General features: G+C 39.4%; 1 protein-coding gene across 1 annotated transcript in view; it reads left to right on the top strand.

Annotated features, from left to right (window-relative positions):
• Window positions 1-20,011, top strand: part of unc79 (UNC-79 domain-containing protein) — a 384,753-nt gene that overhangs the window by 76,219 nt on the left and 288,523 nt on the right. The window contains 1 exon segment of the mRNA XM_080272838.1: window positions 14,893-15,137. Within this exon segment, the coding sequence (XP_080128964.1) occupies window positions 14,893-15,137 (245 nt within the window).

The following is a 20,011-nucleotide window of genomic DNA, read 5'->3' as shown; positions in this document are numbered from 1 at the left end:
GGAATGTGGTGTTTGTGTGCGCCATGTATGATGTTAAATTTTATAATACGCCTGTCGTTGTTGGTGATGGGTGTATGGTTTAGTGTGCTGGAATGTTGTTCTGCTTCTTTGGTGAATATTGTCCAGTTTGTTTTTGTGTACTGTAGTTTATGTAAGTGGCTGTGATTGTTATGGTTTGGAGAGTTTTCTTATGGTGGTAATGGTAGAGAGGCTGTCCAGAAAGAGCTCAGGTTCCACAGCCAGGTGGTCATGAGTGAAAGTGTGAGTGAACAATTCTGATGTCTGGGGAGGAGAGGTAATGGAGTGCTTAGTGTGGGATGTATATGTTTTATGAGGTGTTACTGAAACTGTACATGTTGTTGTGCTGTGATATAGTGTATAAAAGTGAGACATGGAAGTTGAGGTCAGAGAATTGACAAGAGATCGAGTTGGCCGAACAAATTATGTACTGTACAGAGGAGCACAGAGCAAGGGTTTGGCACCCTGTTTTTGATTTATTGACATAATCTGGCGGTGATAGGGAGTAAATGTATCCATCCATCCATCCATCCATCATCCAATCCTATGTTGCCTCATGAGAAATGTAGAAGCCTGAGGCTAGGTAAGTTGGTCCTGACATTTAAGATGAGAGTGAAAGTAAAAACAAGAAAAGTGTGCAGATGGCTAAGCCTGTGATGTAAAGCCAGGACTTCCAGTGGGTTGATTATGAGTGTCTTCCCATTTCACTGGGCATTCTGTTGGTGGTTCTCGATCTATTGTGGTTTCTTTTTCCTTGCTTTAAGGTTTTACCTTCACCCAGTCTTTATGTGAGAAAAGAGGTCAGGATGATGATTGGTTTAAGTTTTTAAAAGTAATTTTTGCATTTATAGTTGTGACACATTCTTTCTAGCTTGTTAAAGATCCCTAAATTCTTTTAGGTCATTTGATAGTCACATGTTGTTAGATTGAAGGAACGATTTGACTTGGGGGAGACGGTGGCTCAGTCGGTTGAGAGGTGGCCTGCAGTCTTACCAGACCCAGGTTCAAATCTCCGCTGGGGCAGGGGACAGTTTAACCCCTTAACCGCGGAGCGTCAATTTTGTGACGCTCGGGAGCAAGGGATCATACCGCAGGGCGTCACTTTTGTGATTCTGTGTTATTTTGAATTCGCCGGCTGTCAAGTGGTGGCTTGTATCATCTATCAGTACTGCCAGTGTCCAGCTATACTCAGTTCTGCTAATGTCACCTGTACTCCCATCCTTTGTTGACAATTTAGCCATTTTTCTCCTGTCCTTGACTCCCCCCCTCCTTACCTCCCCTCCATTACCCTCTCCTCCCGCCTGACCAGCTGTGCTGCGCTACACAAATCATGGACGGATTTTTCCTCTCATTTTATCCATTGAAATGTGCCCTTTGCCCTATTCTTATACAAAATAATATATAAAAGAAAGAGAAAAGGTATTTGATACTGCCATACATCTGGAATGGGCTAATTATCACCTGGCAACACCTCACGTGCACTCGTTCGCTAATTTTCCCTGTCTATTTCCCCTTGAAAAATGCTGTATGACCTGTTCTCATAATAAAAATATGTATAAGAAAGGAAGGGAGAAGCCTAAGTGATATTTATATTCACCTGGAACTACCTAATTTATTATGTATTGTCTAGATTTCCTGCCAATCATTTCATAGCGTATATATTAGCAGCTGTCACCACACTGACATTGGCCACCCTTCACTGCCCCTAGGCCACAGCATTCAGTTTACTGTCGTCTTTCAAGGTGAAACCACGTCAGATTCGCGCGTGTCCAATTCCGCCCCTTTTTAGCCCCATTAAAGAGCCCTGTGACCTCCACCCCTACTAAACCTCATGTGTAGGGGTAAAGGGTTAAGTGACTCTGCTGTGGAACGTGAACTGGCTAATGTATCAATGATAATGATGGACAGTGATTACGATCTTTCTGGTGACTCTAAAACAGTGCAAGTGGAAATGTAAATAATGTGTAAACAGCAAGTGAAAGCAGTGAATGTATATATAACTGAACAGTGGAAAATAGTTTTATAAGTTACTGCTAGTGACAGTGCATAACATAGTGTAAATAAAATAGAAATGTAAATAATGTAAATAAAATAGAGAATGTAAATAGGAATGTAAATAAGTAGTATTATAAGAATACGAGTATATATACTAGGAGTAATGAAAGTGAAAGTGAAAGTTTTGTTCTAGCATGTATGAATACTGGGAGTAATGAAAGTGACAGCTTTGCTCTCTACGCTAGTATACAGAACGAGAAAGTGAATGCCTGGAGTGAAAATAAACTACTAGTACTGAAAGAAGCTTATAGATAAATATTGTATATATACATAAGTGTAATAAAGTACTAGGAATATAAAGTGTGAGTGTGTTTATAAATAATAGATGACAGCTTCGCCTCAGAATACCATCGGGGAACCAACACGGGAGGAAAGCTCGTATGCGCTCGTAATTTACGTTGCTTTCACAGTGTTTTTTTTTTGGAATATGGATTCCAAACTACTGGAAATTCATAGAATAGTGTTTGTAATTATAATACCAGGCAGTGGTAACCATATTACGGGGTATCGGGAAGTGTAAATTGGAGACTTCATTACCCAACTTCAGAAGTCTCCACAAGTCCTATGGTTGTCGACGAAGGCTCAACAAACATCCCAGGGGAAAGCTGAAGGTATGTGCCATATGCATATGTAATTTTAATGTTCTAGGACTAATAACTGATTTTTGGCAAATATTTTTAAAAAGTCAGTCGGAGCACGAATCCTGTAAGGGGTGGCCACAAACAAATCATCTCCATGTAGTCCCCTGCGATTTCACTGCCCTGCTCCCAGCTTACACCCCCATCTCTCATATACCTCTCCACTCCATCCTTCCATCTCATCCTTGGCCTCTTCCTCCCTTTTACTCCCCTCTACTTCTCTCACAAAGTACCATCTTTCCAATTGCTAGTATGGGTTCTGCCAGGCACCCTCCACTGGCGATCTTCTCACCTTCCTTTCAGACTCTTGGTCATCCTCCTTTTGGGACTTTGGCAAAAGTTTTGCCTTTACCATTGCCCTTGACATTACAAAGGCTTTTGATTGAATCTAGCATAAATATTTCATATCCAAACTGCCTTTATATGGCTTCTGTCCTTCTATTGGTGCCTAGATCTCTAGCTTCCCTTCTGGTTGTTCTATAGCTGCTGTTGTAGACAGCCACTGTTCTTCTTCAAGAGCTATTAGTAGTGCTATTCCTCAGGTTCTGTCCTGTCACCAATACTCTTCGTTGTATTCATCAGTGACTTAATCTTTACATCTAACCCTATCCATACATACACTGATGACATCAGCCTTCACCTTTCCATTCATTTCTTGCAGCATCTGTCTCAGCAGTTACTTCAGCAAACAGGGGATGAGGCAATGGCACACCTAATGTCTGACTTTGCTTATATCAATGATTGGAGCAGAAGTACTTTTGTTATTTTTATTGCATGAAAAAGCTCATACATCTTTTGACCCGTTAAAATCTTCCATAGGAGTATCATCTAAGTTTTAACAATATCCAACTCAGTCCTGCATCATCTTTGAACCTACATGGAGTGTTATTCTATTGGAATTTTTCTTGAAAAGATCATATTATCTCTCTTGTAACTTTAGCCTCCAAGAGATTAGGTGTGTTAAGCTGACCCCATGCCTTCTTTACCCTTGCATATCATTTTGTTTTGTTTATAAAGGCTCCAACATGCATGCATTCTTCGACTTTGGTCACTTAATGGAAGCTCTCCACGCTGCTCGATCTCTCGCAGCTCGGCCTATTCAGTCCTTTATCACTGAGGTCACAAACTGACCTTGTCCCTGGTCTTTTTCAGTCTTTAAACAGGGGTTTCATTTGCTCCTGTGTAGGGTACAGCCCTCACGTGTGTGGAAGCTCCCCACATACAGTTCTTCTTAACAATATGGAGTCAGAGACATTTTGCTTCGTTAAGTCTCCTCCTCTTACTGGCCACTTTCAACCTCTGTCCTTTCACTGCACTGTTGCATCTTTTTCTCTTTTCTCTTACTACTTCAATGGGCACTGCTCCTCTAAACTGTCTGCTTGCATCCCCCCACCACTACAGCAGGCACATATCACCCATCTAGCAGCAAACTCTCACCCCTTTTCTGTCCAGCTCTCTAATTAAATGTTAACCATTGCTTCCAGGCCTTCATGTATGCATCAGGTCATTTATGACAGTGTCATCCTCTGTCTGTATTTCCTACTACCTATAACCTCCAGTCATTTAAATGCAGTGTGTCTAGGCATTTCTAAATTAACTGATCTTGAATTTGGCATTCTGTTAGTTTGTTTTTATTTTTTCTTGGGTAGAACAAGCTTGCAGGCTTCTATCCTTTGGTTCCTTCTTCCTTGCATTAGAAAAAAAGTGACTCAGCATCAACAGTGTTAATAATCTCTTCAATATGATGGTGTACTTTCAACAGTATTCTTGATGTTACCTGTAGTAGATGATTGTATTTAACTTAAGAAGGATCTTTAGTCATGAAGGGAAGTTTACGGAGACTAAAGTTAACCCTGCAGTTTGATCATGTAAGAGGGGACTGACTTGTGTTGCATCAGTTTTAATATTGGGTAACTTGACCTTCTCTAGTTGTGTGGTGCCTGAAAGCAGAAGATAACCCCACACTCAGTTTTCACGTGTCATAGATAATGGTTAACTCAGCCAGTCGTACCTGTAATTTAAATGAGTTTTTTAAAGTTTTTATAATATGTTAGAAACTTTTAAGTAAATTCATCATAGTTTAAGCACATTATCCTTAAAAGGTTAAAAGGTTAATGATGTACGTAAGAAAATTATAATATAATTGAGGGTAAGAGATTCATATGAGCAAATGCCATATTAAGTGTTGCACTTGTACTGTCACATTCAGAAGTTTGCTGATACTTCTGAGCCAGTTGTGGCAATGGAAGATGCTGCATGTGATACCAATATAAAGCACTCATGAGAAGATTATGGGAGAGAAAGGCACTGTGTGAATTCAGAGAGGAAAGAGAATTTGGAAATCAGAACACAGTGTTGGCAAGAAATTGGTAATGAAATTTTGTTTGTGATGGTATCCATCACCAGTAGCCAGACAGGGCTGAAGATTTGTTGTTTAATGGCTGACATTGCAACAGGTATCGTGGATAGTAAGAGAAGCTGTTTATACTGTATCAGTCATTATTCTCTGATCATCATAGATGAATGCAGAGTAGCAAGTAATCATGTGCTATCAATATGCAGCACTTAGTCTGCTCAGGCATCTAATGAAAAGCAGCTGCAATTGTGAGCAACAAGAACTATACCCGTTGTGCCGCTATACCCATTAGGATCATGGTTTTCTCCAACATAAAGTGCTTGGGGTTGAATTGATGACTGTCTGGTTCAAGATAAAGTTTATGGACTTTTTTTTTTTTTTTTAACTATGTGTCCAACTACCCTGCTGTAGCAGTCTCAGAGTAGGAAGATACCATGATTTAGCTCATGAAACTTAGGTGTGGCTTATTCATTCAACGCCTTGGTCATAAGCACCTTAGTTGCACCAGTTTATGTTTCATTTATTTGCTAGTTATATATGCAAAATTAAGTCTTTTTGCATCAGTTTATGCTTCACTACCTAGTGATATCCCATTTGTACATACATACCAAAATCCAATGCATGGACTTTTGAGCACACAGGAAGTATACAGTACTGATGTACAGGTACTTTACATCCTTCCCGAAAGCAGTCTGGCCACAAATCACCCCAGATGGTCATTATACCTTGCCAGAATTAGGTGAGTTTCAGACTTAGGGCCGACAGTACAGTATATGAGTCAGATATTATACTAAGACATGATGCAGATATATTGACTTGGAGTACATTAGAAATTTAATGAACATTAATTGACTTTCTTAGTTGCAGAATGACAGTTCTTAACATCAGTCATAATTACAGATGTGAGATACTGCATCTTCAAGAAATGGTTGTGATCCTGAGAGTAGCACACTGTGTCTGTATTAAAGTGAACAGAAACCAGAATGTATTTGGCTTTGTTAAGTTTGGATCAAACTTGAGAATGATTTATTGTTAAACTAAGTTGCCAAATTAGGTATGGCTTCATTATTTAGACATTTGCTATACTAATTGCCACACTTATTAATATTTAACTAGTTACTGTGATAACTTTAATAGTGTACCTAGCTGCAGAGGCAAACAGAGTACAAGTAGCCTCTTTATTTATTTATTTATTTTCACTGCTAAGGCCCTAATAAAGAAAAATTAACTAATAACTCCTTCAGTCTGGTGACATGTTTTGTTAATTTATTCTTCAAACCTCTAGATAATTTTATTCATCTATGGGGAGACCTCTTGTAATGAAGAGGTTAATGAAGGCTATATCTAATCTCCCTATTTTGAAAAGTCTGTCCCAGGATGAATAAAACATTTAGAGATAGCAAGTATAAAATCAGCTGCATGTCATTGAATTGAGGGTTATAGTTACATTGCTGGAGAGGGATACCACTTATTGTACAAATGTCACTCAGCTCCCTCTATATCCCCAGACTGTAGGATGGTGAACTGCAGGAGATGGACAACTTAAATCTGCAGTCCACGAGGTTCATGCCCAGATGAGTCAAGGTTCACAACAACACTAACCCCAGATCTGTAGTACAGGTTGTATGGGAAAAGTAGTTATGTTTTGGAACACACTGCTTATTTATAATAAGGACTTTCTGTACTCATCTTGGTTATGTGGATATGTCTTGGAATGCATTGTTCAAGATTGTGGTTCTGTTCTCCCTAAGGTCATGATTTAATACCTTCACCCAGGTGATATATTGTGTATCCTGTTGTTGCTACCTCCAGATGATTTGTTCAGCATTGGGAAGATGTATTGCAGTTAAGGAATTCAAAAATCCTCTCCAAAGCTATGTATGATGGTATGTAGGTAGCAAGAAAAATATGAAAATTGCATCAACAGATAGAAGGGATTAATTTGTTAGGCTTCATTCAGTTCTAATGTACAGTCAGTTATGAGGATTACGAGCTTTTTCAATTTTTGCTGTTAAGCCTTCTGTGTATTTACCTATTTGTATTTACCTATTCGTAGTATACAGGAATTGAGCAATGCTCATGTTGTCCTGTCTCCATATCCACATTTATCAAGTCTACTTTTACACACATGAATGTTTTTCTCATGCACCATCTCTTTGTCTAAGTCGTTCCAAATATTTAAGCATTTACCTAATATACCTAATTGTGATATACTGTACACGGAATGTACTATGCTCGTGGGTTTCCGTCGCTGTTTCTCAATAAGTCAAATTTAGCTTTAAACTCGTTTAAGTTTTTAGACTGGACGATCTCTTTGTCCAGGCAATTCCATAAGGCTATACTTCTGTAAGGAAAGCTGTATTTCTTGATATCCTTCAAGCAGCTTGACTTTTTCAATTTCATTCCGTGTCCTCTTGTTGCTGTCTTATCCCATACAAACAGATCTTCTTTGTCCATTTTATCTACTCCCACCATGGTCCTGAACACTGCAATCATGTCTCACCTTTTTCTTCTTTCCTCTAAGGAAGGCAAATACAGCTTATCCAGCCTCTCTCTGTATGACAGGTCTGCCAGACTGGGGACCATCTTGGTTGCTGTTCTTTGTATTCTGTCAATCTTGGTTATATCTTTCTTTTTGTGTGGGGACCACACTGCCACTGCATATTCTTACCTGGGGTGGATCATGGCCACTATCAATTTTTTCATCATCTCCTCATCCATATAATGAAATGCTACTCTTATGTTAGTCAAGAGTTTGTAAGTCTCTCCAACTATCTTATTAATGTGCTTTTCTGGTGACAAACTATCTTGGACCAGCACTCCCAAATCTTTCTCTTCTCTCATTTTTGTGATTAATTCATTACCCAACAAATAATTCAGTGATGGCCTCCTGGTACTTTTACCCATTTCCAATATTTTACATTTCTTTACATTAAATTTCATTTCCCATGTCTGGCTCCAATTGTGTATCCTATCCAAATCCTCCTGCAGTATTTTACAATCCTCCTTAACCTCTACCTTCCTCAAGATCTTTACATCATCAGCAAACAGACTTGCATAACTGTTCACTCCATCTACCATATCATTTACGTAAATCAGGAACATTACTGGCGCCAACACCGAGCCTTGAGGGACTCCACTTGTTACTTCCCTCCATCCAGACATCCTATCCTTTATTACTGTCCTCATTTGTCTGTCTCTCAAAAAGTCTTTCATCCATTCCAGAAGTTTCCCCTTCAGTCCTCCTATATATTCTAGTTTCCACATTAGTCTCTTATGAGGTACCTTGTCAAAGGCCTTCTCTAAGTCTAAGTACACACAATCCACCCAACCATCTCTCTCCTGTACCACATCAATCGCTCTTGAGTAAAAGCTCAACAAGTTAGAAACACATGACCTTCCACCTCTGAATCCAAACTGACATTCATCCAAAATATTCATCTCTTCCAGATATTTTATCCATCTGTCTTTCAGGATTCTCTCACACAATTTTGCGACCATGCTGGTTAGAGACACTGGTCTATAATTCAGGGGTTCTTCCCTGTTTCCTACCTTGTAAATTGGTACCACATTTGCCCTCTTCCATTCTTGTGGCACTTTCCCCTCTTCCAGTGAGCATACGATTAAATTGTGAATTTTATCCGCCAGTTGTTCTTTGCATTCCTTCAGTACCCAATTAGAAATTCCATCAGGTCCTGGGGCTTTCCTTACATCTTGAGTTTCCAGTAATTTATACACTTCCTGTACCTCCGCTTTTATATCTTTTATTACTGGAACATTTCTAATCACTCCCTCCCCTTCCACAAGCTCCTTTTCTTTAGTGAAAACCGACTGGAAACGTTTGTTCATTATTTCTGCTTGCATTGCCGCATCCTTAAAGACCTCTCCTTCTACTTTCAGTTTGGTGATTCCTTCCTTTTGTTTTAGTTTGCCATTAACAAATCTATAAAACAGTTTGGGTTCATCCTTGCATTTGTCTATTATACCTTTTTCAAAATTCCTTTCTTCTTCTCTACGTATTCTTGTGTATTCATTTCTTGTTCTTTTATATTCTTCCTTTGTTCTGTGTGTGTGTGTGTGTGTATTCTTACCTAATTGTATCTCTATAGGAATGAGTCAAGCTCATACTGTCCCGTGTCTTAAATCATTTTTGTCATACACATCCTTAAATTTATTGTTTTGGCACACACTGTTTCATTCGGTAATGCATTTCACTGATCCAGTGCCCTATTTGGGAAAGTAAATTTCCTTACGTCTTTATCACCTCTCTTTTTATGCAGTTTTTTGCAGTGTCCTCTTGCTGATGCATCCCCATATGTTAAGTAATCATGTATGTCTATTTTCTCCTTCCCTGATATGCATTTATATAGCATAATCATGTCTCCCCTTTTCCTTTTCTCCTGTAGTGTAGGTAGATTCAGTTTTTCTAGTCTTTCTTCATAGCTTAGATCCCTTAAGCTTAGTACCCATCTTGTAGCGGCCCTTTGAACTTTTTCAATCTTATCTATGTGTTTTTTGAGATGAGGACTCCAGACTACTGACACATACTCCAGGTTGGTCTGATGAATGATGTTATTATCTTTCTTAGCACGTCTTCATTTATGTACGTGAATGCTATTCTCATATTTGCAAGCAGTGTATACATGTTCTGTACCTTCTCACTGATGTGGTCAGCTGGAGATAGTCTGTTATTGATAATCACATGTAGGTCCTTCTCTTTTTCTTATGTCTTTAGGGTTTTACTTCCTAAATTATAATCCCAATCAAGTCTTTTTCCACTTTTACCAAACATGATTACATGACACTTGTGCACATTGAATTCCATTTGCCATGTATTACTCCATTCATGAAGTTTATTTAATTCTTCTTGTAGCTCTTTACAGGAGTCTGCATTAGTAATTGTTCTTTGTATTTTTGCATCATCAGCAAACAAATTTAGTTAGCTTTGATTTCCAGTGTTGCTATCTATGTCATTTATACACACTAAAAACATAATTGATGCCAGCACTAAGCCCTGTGGAACTCCGCTAGTCACTTCCCTCCATGATGAGTAATTTCCCCTTAGTACTGTTCTCATTTCCCGTTTTTTTTAGAAAATCTTGTATCCAACAGTACAGTTTGCCTCAGATTCCTCCTTGATGATACAGTTTCCATAAAAGTCTTTTGTACGGTACTTAGTCAGATGCTTTCTTGAAATCTAAATAGATACTGTCCACCCATCCTTCTCTTTTCTGTAATGTTTCTGTTACTCTATCATAGTAGCTCAACAGATTAGTAACACATGATTTTCCCTTTCTGAAATCAAACTGTCTTTCTGTTATTATATTGTGTTCTTCTAGATGGTTTACCCAAACTTTTCTTATCATCTTTTTCATTTTCTTTCTTACAACACTCTTTAGTGATACTGGTCTGTAGCTGAGTGGATTTTGTCTATTCCCTTTCTTGAATAAGGGAGAAATGATTGCTTTCATCCAAATATCAGGTAGTTTACCTTGTCCCAAGGATTCCTTGAATATTAAAGATAATGGTTTACTTAACTCCTTTGCACATTCATGTAGCACCCAACGTGAAATTTTATCATGACCATTTGCTTTTCCATTGTCTAATTTACATAACTCTTTCTATATTTCTTTTTCTGATAATTGCATATCTGGTAATATGTTTGGGCATGCATGTTCCATATCATCCCTCAAAATTATTTTCATCTGTAAAAACTAATTGGAAATTCTTATTTAGTGCTTCACAAACATCCTTCTCTTGTGTATAGATAATCCCCTCATCCGTAATGGAATATATTTTATCTTTTACTTTGGTTTTGCTTTGGATGTAGCTGTAAAATAGCTTTGGTTGATCACTACTTTTATTTATGATGTCTTCCTCATACTGTCTTTGGGCTTCCCTCCGTATTCTTGTACAGTAAACCCTCATTATACGATGCCTCTTTGTACGATATTTCGCTTATACAATGTCAAAATTTTAGTACCCTATGCTCACTATACAATAGGAACGATTTGCAACAACGATGGATCATCCGCGGCTCAGTGAACAGCGAATGTGCAAACGCAACAAAAACGTCCTCTAGAAATATAGGAATGGGCTTAGTTACTGATTTAACAAATTCTGTTATACATTGAGTTTGTTGTTCCAGGTCATTGATTGAAGAATGTGATTGTAAATGTGTATAAAGGGATGGATAATTCTCTGGCAGGAGGAAATTATAGAGGCATAAGACTTTTAGACCAGTTAATGAAGGTAATGGCAAGAGTCCTGGAAGGTATCATAAGGGAAAGTGTGGGTAATGATGAGATGCTGTTGGGGTTTATGTAAGGCAAAGGGACAACTAATGCAATATTCATTGTCTGATGGCTCAGGGAAATGATATAAGGAAGAGAGAGTTGTATTTTGTTTAAGTTGATTTGGAGAAGCTTTTCGACAGAGTGCCCAAGGAGGTGGTGAAGTGGGCAATGAGGAAGCTCGGAATTGAAGAATGGTTGATTAGGGTGGTTATAACAATGTATGTGGGTCAAATGGTGAGTGACAGAGCGACTTGGAGCCGTTTTGTCTGCGGCCACCCTTTGCAGGATTAGGGCGTTGGGCTATAGATAGATAGATAGATGTGGGTGTTAACGCCCAGGTGAAAGTAAACTGAGGTTTGAGTGATGAATTTTCTTTGAACACTGGTTTGCCTTTGGGTCAGTTTTAAGCATTTCATTGTTCATCACGGTGCTTGAAGCTCTCTCATGTAACTGCAGAACTGGAGTCCCACGAGAGGTGTTGTATGCTGATGACTTGATATTGATCGTCGAAGACGAGAGGACAGCAGAGGAAAGATTTGGGAGGTGGAGAGATGGAATGGGGGTACAAGGGGTGGAGAGTTAGTATGGAAAAATCAAAAGTGACAATATCTAGGACAGGTGGCAGTACTGTCATAGCAGAAGTAAGGCCATGCATGATTTGCTACATGGGTTTTCACCTTATTGTTTTCTTTATAAAGGCTCCAGTATGCTTGGCCACCTAATGACAGCTCTCCATGCTGCCTGATCTCTTCTGGCAGCCTCCGTATTCAGTCCCTTATCCCAGAGTTCACGCTTAAGATCTCATTGCAGGTCTTTTTCAGTCTGCCTCTCGCAGCCCTGCCCCCAGTGTTTGCACTTTTCTGCACCTAGTTGTCATCCCCCATCCTCTCCACATGCCCAGACCATCTCAGTCTACCCCTACTTATCACAACACCAGCACACTCCAGTCCCATCAATTCTCAATTTTTCCATCATAAGCCTAGCTCCCCCAGAACTTGCATTCAAGGATGTACATGGGTGTGTTAGATAATTCCATTTTGTGCAGTGTTTGAGATAATTGGGTGAATAAGTAATGCAGTGGTATTAGAGGGAGGCTGTAGAATAATGCTGACTTTTGAGTGTGCAGTATGCAAAGGCAAACATACAGAAGGAGAGGGGTGGAATAGAATTTATTTTGCTGCAGAGTTTCTTGAGTGTGTGGGAGAGTTTTGATGTTTGGGGAGAATGATATGTACTGGAGGTGGGGCTGGAACTACTTTAGTAGCAAGGGTAAGGAGTGGTTGGAAGAAGTGTAGTTGTTGCCCCTCCTGACATTGAGAGCACTCTCCCTCTTTGCTAAGGGATCCTTGTATACAGCATATGTTAAGAGTGTAATGCTGTATGGTAATAAGACTTGGGTAGTAAAAGAGGAGGATATTCATATGCTCAAATGTACAAAGATGAGAATGATGTAATGAATGTGTAGTGCATCCTTGAATGACAGGTATGGGGGATTAGGACTGCAAATGAGAATTGAGAGGTATGATGGGACTTGAATGTGCTGTTGATGTTCTTGGCCATTCTGTTTTTGCTGAGCAACAGTTTATTCCAAGTTGGTAACAAGTTAACTTTGTCAGACTGTTGTGTCACCATCACCCTTCACTACTTTGGTATCACCATAAAATACTGTACAGCTTACAAATAATCCATCGTGCCATCACTGTAATGTCAACCTTTACACCACAACTCAGTAGCTCACCTCATGTACTTTACAGCACAAACTGCTATAACAAAACTCCAACAAAAGATCTTTGGAAGCACCAGGTTGAAGTGACAATTTCTGCAGTCTGTCAGGTTCGTGTCTCGATGAATCAGCAACAGCAATGATTGATCTTTTGCTGCTCATCCACAAGACCTACTGACATACCATAAGAACTCACTCACAAATGTCACTACACTAATTCCGAATGAGACAACCCTAGTAGGCACTGGATATGGGTGGTGGGTATTCCTGCTGCTGTGGTGACATGTGAAGGTGTGTGGCATGTAGGAGGACTGGTGGGCCTCAGGGAGTGGACCATCAAGTCCATGCCTTGTCAGAGATGTTTGAAGGAAGAAAAAAGAATTTTAATCATGCATAACTACAACCATCCATTTTATACTGTATTAGATGTTACCGTTGGCAGAACACTTATCATCCTGCAGTGGGGTGAGTACAGGTCCAGTGTGCTACTCTTATGGCCTTACCAGTTCTATTTTCAATTTATAAATTTTTAGAGTTGATTCCATTATACTTGTAAAAAGAAATATGTTGGTACTAATAGTTTGTCCAGAGACACCTTCACTTCTTAAAACTCTGCAAAGTATTGTTATCCACGGACCATCTTCTTAACTGTTTAGCATGCTGTGGGTGCATCATGTTATTTTACCCAGTCTACCTTAAGGCACTTTTATTCAGCTTAGGAAAATTCTGAAGGTGAATGGGTCGAAAAATATCTCAGTTAACCCTTGCATTGCTTGAATGTCCCTCACCTAAATAAAATATGTTTTGGGCCTGAGTAAAATAGCAAAGTGCATCCATGGCAGCAAAAGAGTTAATTGGTTACTGAATTTGGTACAAAGCTGTTTTTCTTTATTCTTTTCCATTTCCTTTCCTTCTCTTACATTGTTCTTGTGGCAGAAGTCATTGCAGTGTTGCCCACTCATGAGGTGATCTCTGGGTACATTGTTAATGTGGCTACTGCAATATACTATTTGCACTTTAATTTTTGTTATCAGCTTAGTTTGTAGGCTTAATTTATGTTTCTTCCATAAGAAAGTCAAATTATCCTCTGTCTCCAGTACTGTATGCAGTAGCAGTATAAAATCAGTCCCCATTTAAAGTCTAGGATGTGTGCAGGTAAAATGCTATGCAGTAATTTAACTGAAAGAACTTTAAGCCAAGCATACCTCTGCTTCAGAACTAAGGGATTAGAAATACAGAGAAATTCACTTCTGACTTCAGAACAACTTTATAGTGAATCATTATCAGCTTTAAGAAAGGAACTGGTGTAACTTTTGTCCTTCAACTGGAGGACCTTTTTTTTTTTTTTTTTTTTTTTTTTTTTTTTTTTACTGCATAAGATTTGCTTTCTTTTACTGAACTTCATAAGATAGTTAGTGAATTTGTCTGTATAAAGTAAATAATTTCTTTGCTGTTATGTGGAAGCCACAACTATGCAATATCATTATTTAATATACTGTACAATATGTACCAGTTTTATTGAAACATTTGTGATATATTGGAATACATCCTTGACTTTTAATGAGGAGTGACCATATGATTCTTTTTCTCTATCTCTCTGTTTATATATATATATATATATATATATATATATATATATATATATATATATATATATATATATATATATAATATCTATGTATAAATAATGTACGAACATTTTCGATAAATATCCTCCAACCTGTACCTGATAAATCTGAGGAGCCGCATGCACACGCAGCAGCCTTGCCACTGTTTATTTACATGAGAGTAGGGGTGTGAATGGAGGTGTGTCGTCCACAGGATGGAAAGCAATGCCATGCCAGATAGAAGAGTGTGACGGTGAGGGGAGTAACGAGGCAGCTAAGGTGTGTTTGGACCACGCTGTTTGTTTAGGGGCCACACCAGACAGCCCCCCACCACTTTACCTGTGTCTAGATTGTGTAGATGACATCAGGAGGGAACATAACACTGTTGAATTCATGGATATACTCATGCCCATGGCTCAAGTCTCGGCCACATGTGAGAACAAGGTATTGTACCAGTGATAATATGCAGTTCTTTGATATTAATGGTATTTTAACCCCTTCACTCCTTCACAGCAAGCACATTTTATACAGCAATACTGAGTTTATGGATAGACAGGACCATTATCCATGGCTCAGGTTTGGACCACTTATGATAATACATTAAGGTGGCAATGATAAATATATATACAGTATATATATATATATATATATATATATATATATATATATATATATATATATATGTTACTGTTGTTTTAATCCCTTTACCCCATCATAGTAAGGATTTGTGTGTGTGTGTGTGGGTGGGTGGGTGGGTGGGTGTGGGTGTGGTAGGGTGGGTGTGCTTTTCTTTAACCCATGAAGTCTGGTGATGTCTTTTTCATTTTATTCTTGCTGTCTGTATATACAGCAAAATCTCAATTATCTGGTGTAATTCAGTCTAAACCCTATACCGTATAACGTGAAAAGCTGGATGCTGCATAGCACCCCCCACAGACTGAAGATTCGGCGTCGAGCCAGATATTGGTTTACTATTCATCTTGATCCCCTCTCCTAAAACCTTTTCCACGAGGAAAATATAAAAATTAAGCATAAAATACAGTAAGACAATGATAACATTCATTAATACAGTAACAGCGCTGGTTGGCTACCATTTGCGAGCCAGTTGATACACCTCGATGCCAGACATTGCAGAGAACTGCCAGTTATGTCCCATTTCGGCACTGGATGTTGCATAATTTTGCCGGATATTGCTTTAATATAACCGAGCCATCAGCGCTGGATAATGCATTGGGCTGGATACTGCAACGAAGGACAATTGAGAGTTTACTGTAATTTATCCCACTTATAATTAACTTTCCAGACTGAAGGGGTTAGTTGTAGCCTTTAGAAACACCTTCAGTATGTCTGTCTGTCTGTCTGTCTATTGCCAGATGCCATAATCCTGTAAGGGGTGGCCACAAACAAATCGCCTCCATGTTGCCATGTCCCCCACCATTTCACTGCCCTGCTTCCAGCTCACACCTCCCTCTCTCATATACCTCTCCACTCGATGCCTCCATCTCATCCTTGGCCTCCCCCTTCCTCTCCCCTCCTCCACCTCACTCACATACACTTTCCTCATCAGTCTCTCACTCTCCATCCTCTCCACATGGCCAAACCACCTCATTGTGTTTCTCCTAATGCTTCCTTTCACATCCACATCCACACCACAACGCCTCTTCACATCCTCATTTGTCAGTCTCTCTCACCATGTGACTCCACATGCTCCACTGAAATAGCTACTCTCACTCTTGACTTTTGTCCCTCCAACAAGGTCCAAGCTTCGTTTCAATACGTTAGAGTTGGTATCATAATACAGTAAAACCTTGATGTAATGGACTTCAATAGACCGGAATTCACTTTTATCGGAATCGAGGAGCTACCGGACTAAATTCCTATGTATCGGAAAAAGTCCGATAAAGCCAGAAGCAGTCCGGACTGCCTGACCACTTCAGCTATGTTTACCACAATAAGGTAAATAAAAGACATGCTTATCAGTGTACAGTACAGTCTTTTTTATATATTATGCCATTTGATTAGTGAAGGTATAATACAGTACAGTACTGCAGTGGTAGTGAAAACAGTTTAAAAACCATTGGTGCGATCCGGACTAATGTCTGATAAATTGGAAAAAGTCCAGAATAGCAGGAAGAAGTCTGGATGTCGCTTTTGTCGGAATTTCACTATTTTTGGAAAGGTTCAGACCCCAATTAGTCCGTTATAGTGAGGTCTTACTGTACTGTCATGTAGTAACTTTTTCACTTCCATGCTCACTTCCCTGTTTTTTATCACTGCTTTCAAGGAATATGTATGTAAAGCCTTTATAAAAATCCTCTGTGGCAGCAAGTAATAAACAAAAATGAACGTCACCTGGATTCATGTGGTAAAAACACCATCGATTTCATGGAAATACTGATGCCCATGGCTTGGACCCCAGCCACATATGAGAATAGGGTACCAGTGCTTATATTTTAACAGTTCTCTGATGGTGACCAGTTCACCCCAGTGATGTATAGTTTATTTTTAATGCCACAATCTATTGAGGATGAATCTCTAATAGGGAAGAGGTTGACGAAGGCCATACAGTACACCCCTGTTATTCAGTAGCCTCTGGTCCAGTACAGTAATTACCGTAGACCAGACAAGACTGCCATACTGGACTAGTTCCATACTGGACAGATAATAAACCTTATGGGAAAATTATGTAGAGCAGACAAGACTAATTCAAGGCACAAGAATCCCCTAGACTGTTATAAACAGTGACAGGCTAACACACAAAATTGTAATTTGGCTTGATGGATAAAGGCAAGTAGCACACACACACACACACACACACACACACACACACACACACACACACACACACACACACACACACACACACACACACACGCATGCACGCAACACACACACACACACACACACACATACACACCGCTCGCTGGTGCAGTGGTAACGCTCTCGCCTAGCATCTGCTAAGATGGGGGTTCGCGCCTTGCTCGGGATGCGAAAAAGTTTCACTGACAAAGCGGGTGGTCACTGTCCTCCTTGAGCAAGAGGATGGGTGTGTGCGTGTGTGAAGGTCACAGCCTTGCCCTTAGATCGGACTATATGAGCTCTCAGCTCCCTTCCGGGAGGGTAAAAGCTGACGGTCACGACCATCAAGTGATCCTGACAGACCCGGTGACAGACCCGGTGAATTACACACACACACACACACACACACACACACACACACACATACGCACGCACACAATGACGAATACCATGAGATGTTGTCAGATATGGCTAGCTATTTGCAAAAAATAATTGAGAAAAGCAGTAATATAATTTTGGTGGGTGACTTTAACTGTAAAGAGGTGAACTGGGAGGAATGGTACTCGGGAGGCGGCGAGGATTCGTGGGGCACTATGTTATTAAATATAATAATAAATAATGTGATGACGCAATGGGTCAAAGAAGAGACACGGTTTTGAGGTGAGGACACACCAGCAAGGTTAGATATACTGTTCACCAAAGAACCCGATGTAATAGAATCATTGAATTATCTCTGTCCTTTAGGAAAAAGTGATCATGTGGTCATTGAGTTCCAGATGTTAATAGGGAACGTCGAGCCAAGAGACGAGTTTCATAGACAGGGAAGCTACAACTTTGGGAAAGCAAATTTTACAGGATTGAGAAACTTTTTTGAAAATGCGGATTGGAGAAAATTCAGAGAAACAAGAGAGATACAGAGGAAGTGGGATATCTTTCTAGACCTCTATAATTTGGGAGTGGAAAAATTTGTATCAAGAGTAAGAGGGAAAGAAAACAGGAAAAAGGAGTGGTTTAATAGAAGGTGTATGATAGCAAAAAAAGAGAGAGATCAGGCATGGAACACTTGGAGAAAGAGGCAACGACAGAACAAAGGAAGAATATAAAAGAACAAGAAATGAATACACAAGAATACGTAGAGAAGAAGAAAGGAATTTTGAAAAAGGTATAATAGACAAATGCAAGGATGAACCCAAACTGTTTTATAGATTTGTTAATGGCAAACTGAAACAAAAGGAAGGAATCACCAAATTGAAAGTAGAAGGAGAGGTCTTTAAGGATGCGGCAATGCAAGCAGAAATAATGAACAAACGTTTCCAGTCAGTTTTCACTAAAGAAAAGGAGCTTGTGGAAAGGGAGGGAGTGATTAGAAATGTTCCGGTGATAAAATAAAAGTAGAGGTACAGGAAGTGTATAAATTACTGGAAACTCAAGATGTAAGGAAAGCCCCAGGACCTGATGGAATTTCTAATTGGGTACTGAAGGAATGCAGAGAACAACTGGCGGATGAAATTCACAGTTTAATCGTATGCTCACTGGAAGAGGGGAAAGTGCCACAAGAATGGAAGAGGGCGAATGTGGTACCAATATACAAGGGAGGAAACAGGGAAGAACCCCTGAATTATAGACCAGTGTCTCTAACCAGCATGGTCGCAAAATTGTGTGAGAGAATCCTAAAAGACAGATGGATAAAATATCTGGAAGAGATGAATATTTTGGCTGAATGTCAGTTTGGATTCAGAAGTGGAAGGTCATGTGCTTCTAACTTGTTGAGCTTTTACTCAAGAGCGATTGATGTGGTACAGGAGAGAGATGGTTGGGTGGATTGTGTGTACTTAGACTTAGAGAAGGCCTTTGACAAGGTACCTCATAAGAGACTAATGTGGAAACTAGAGTATACAGGAGGACTGAAGGGGAAACTTCTGGAATGGATGAGAGACTTTTTGAGAGACAGACAAATGAGGACAGTAATAAAGGATAGGATGTCTGGATGGAGAGAAGTAACAAGTGGAGTCCCTCAAGGCTCGGTGTTGGCGCCAGTAATGTTCCTGATTTACGTAAATGTTATGGTAGATGGAGTGAATAGTTATGCAAGTCTGTTTGCTGATGATGTAAAGATCTTGAGGAAGGTAGAGGTCGAGGAGGATTGTAAAATACTGCAGGAGGATTTGGATAGGATACACAATTGGAGCCAGACGTGGGAAATGAAATTTAATGTAAAGAAATGTAAAATATTGGAAATGGGTAAAAGTACCAGGAGGCCATCACTGAATTATTTGTTGGGTAATGAATTAATCACAAAAATGAGAGAAAAGAAAGATTTGGGAGTGCTGGTCCAAGATAGTTTGTCACCAGAAAAGCACATTAATAAGATAGTTGGAGAGACTTATAAACTCTTGACTAACATAAGAGTAGCATTTCATTATATGGATGAGGAGATGATGAAAAAATTGATAGTGGCCATGATCCGCCCCAGGTTAGAATATGCAGCGGTAGTGTGGTCCCCACACAAAAAGGAAGAT

Source organism: Coenobita brevimanus, chromosome 51 (genome assembly GCF_032717465.1).
Source record: "Coenobita brevimanus isolate Jiangsu-jjx chromosome 51, ASM3271746v2, whole genome shotgun sequence".
Classification (NCBI taxonomy): domain Eukaryota; kingdom Metazoa; phylum Arthropoda; class Malacostraca; order Decapoda; family Coenobitidae; genus Coenobita; species Coenobita brevimanus.
This window is presented reverse-complemented; position numbering and strand designations above follow the sequence as displayed.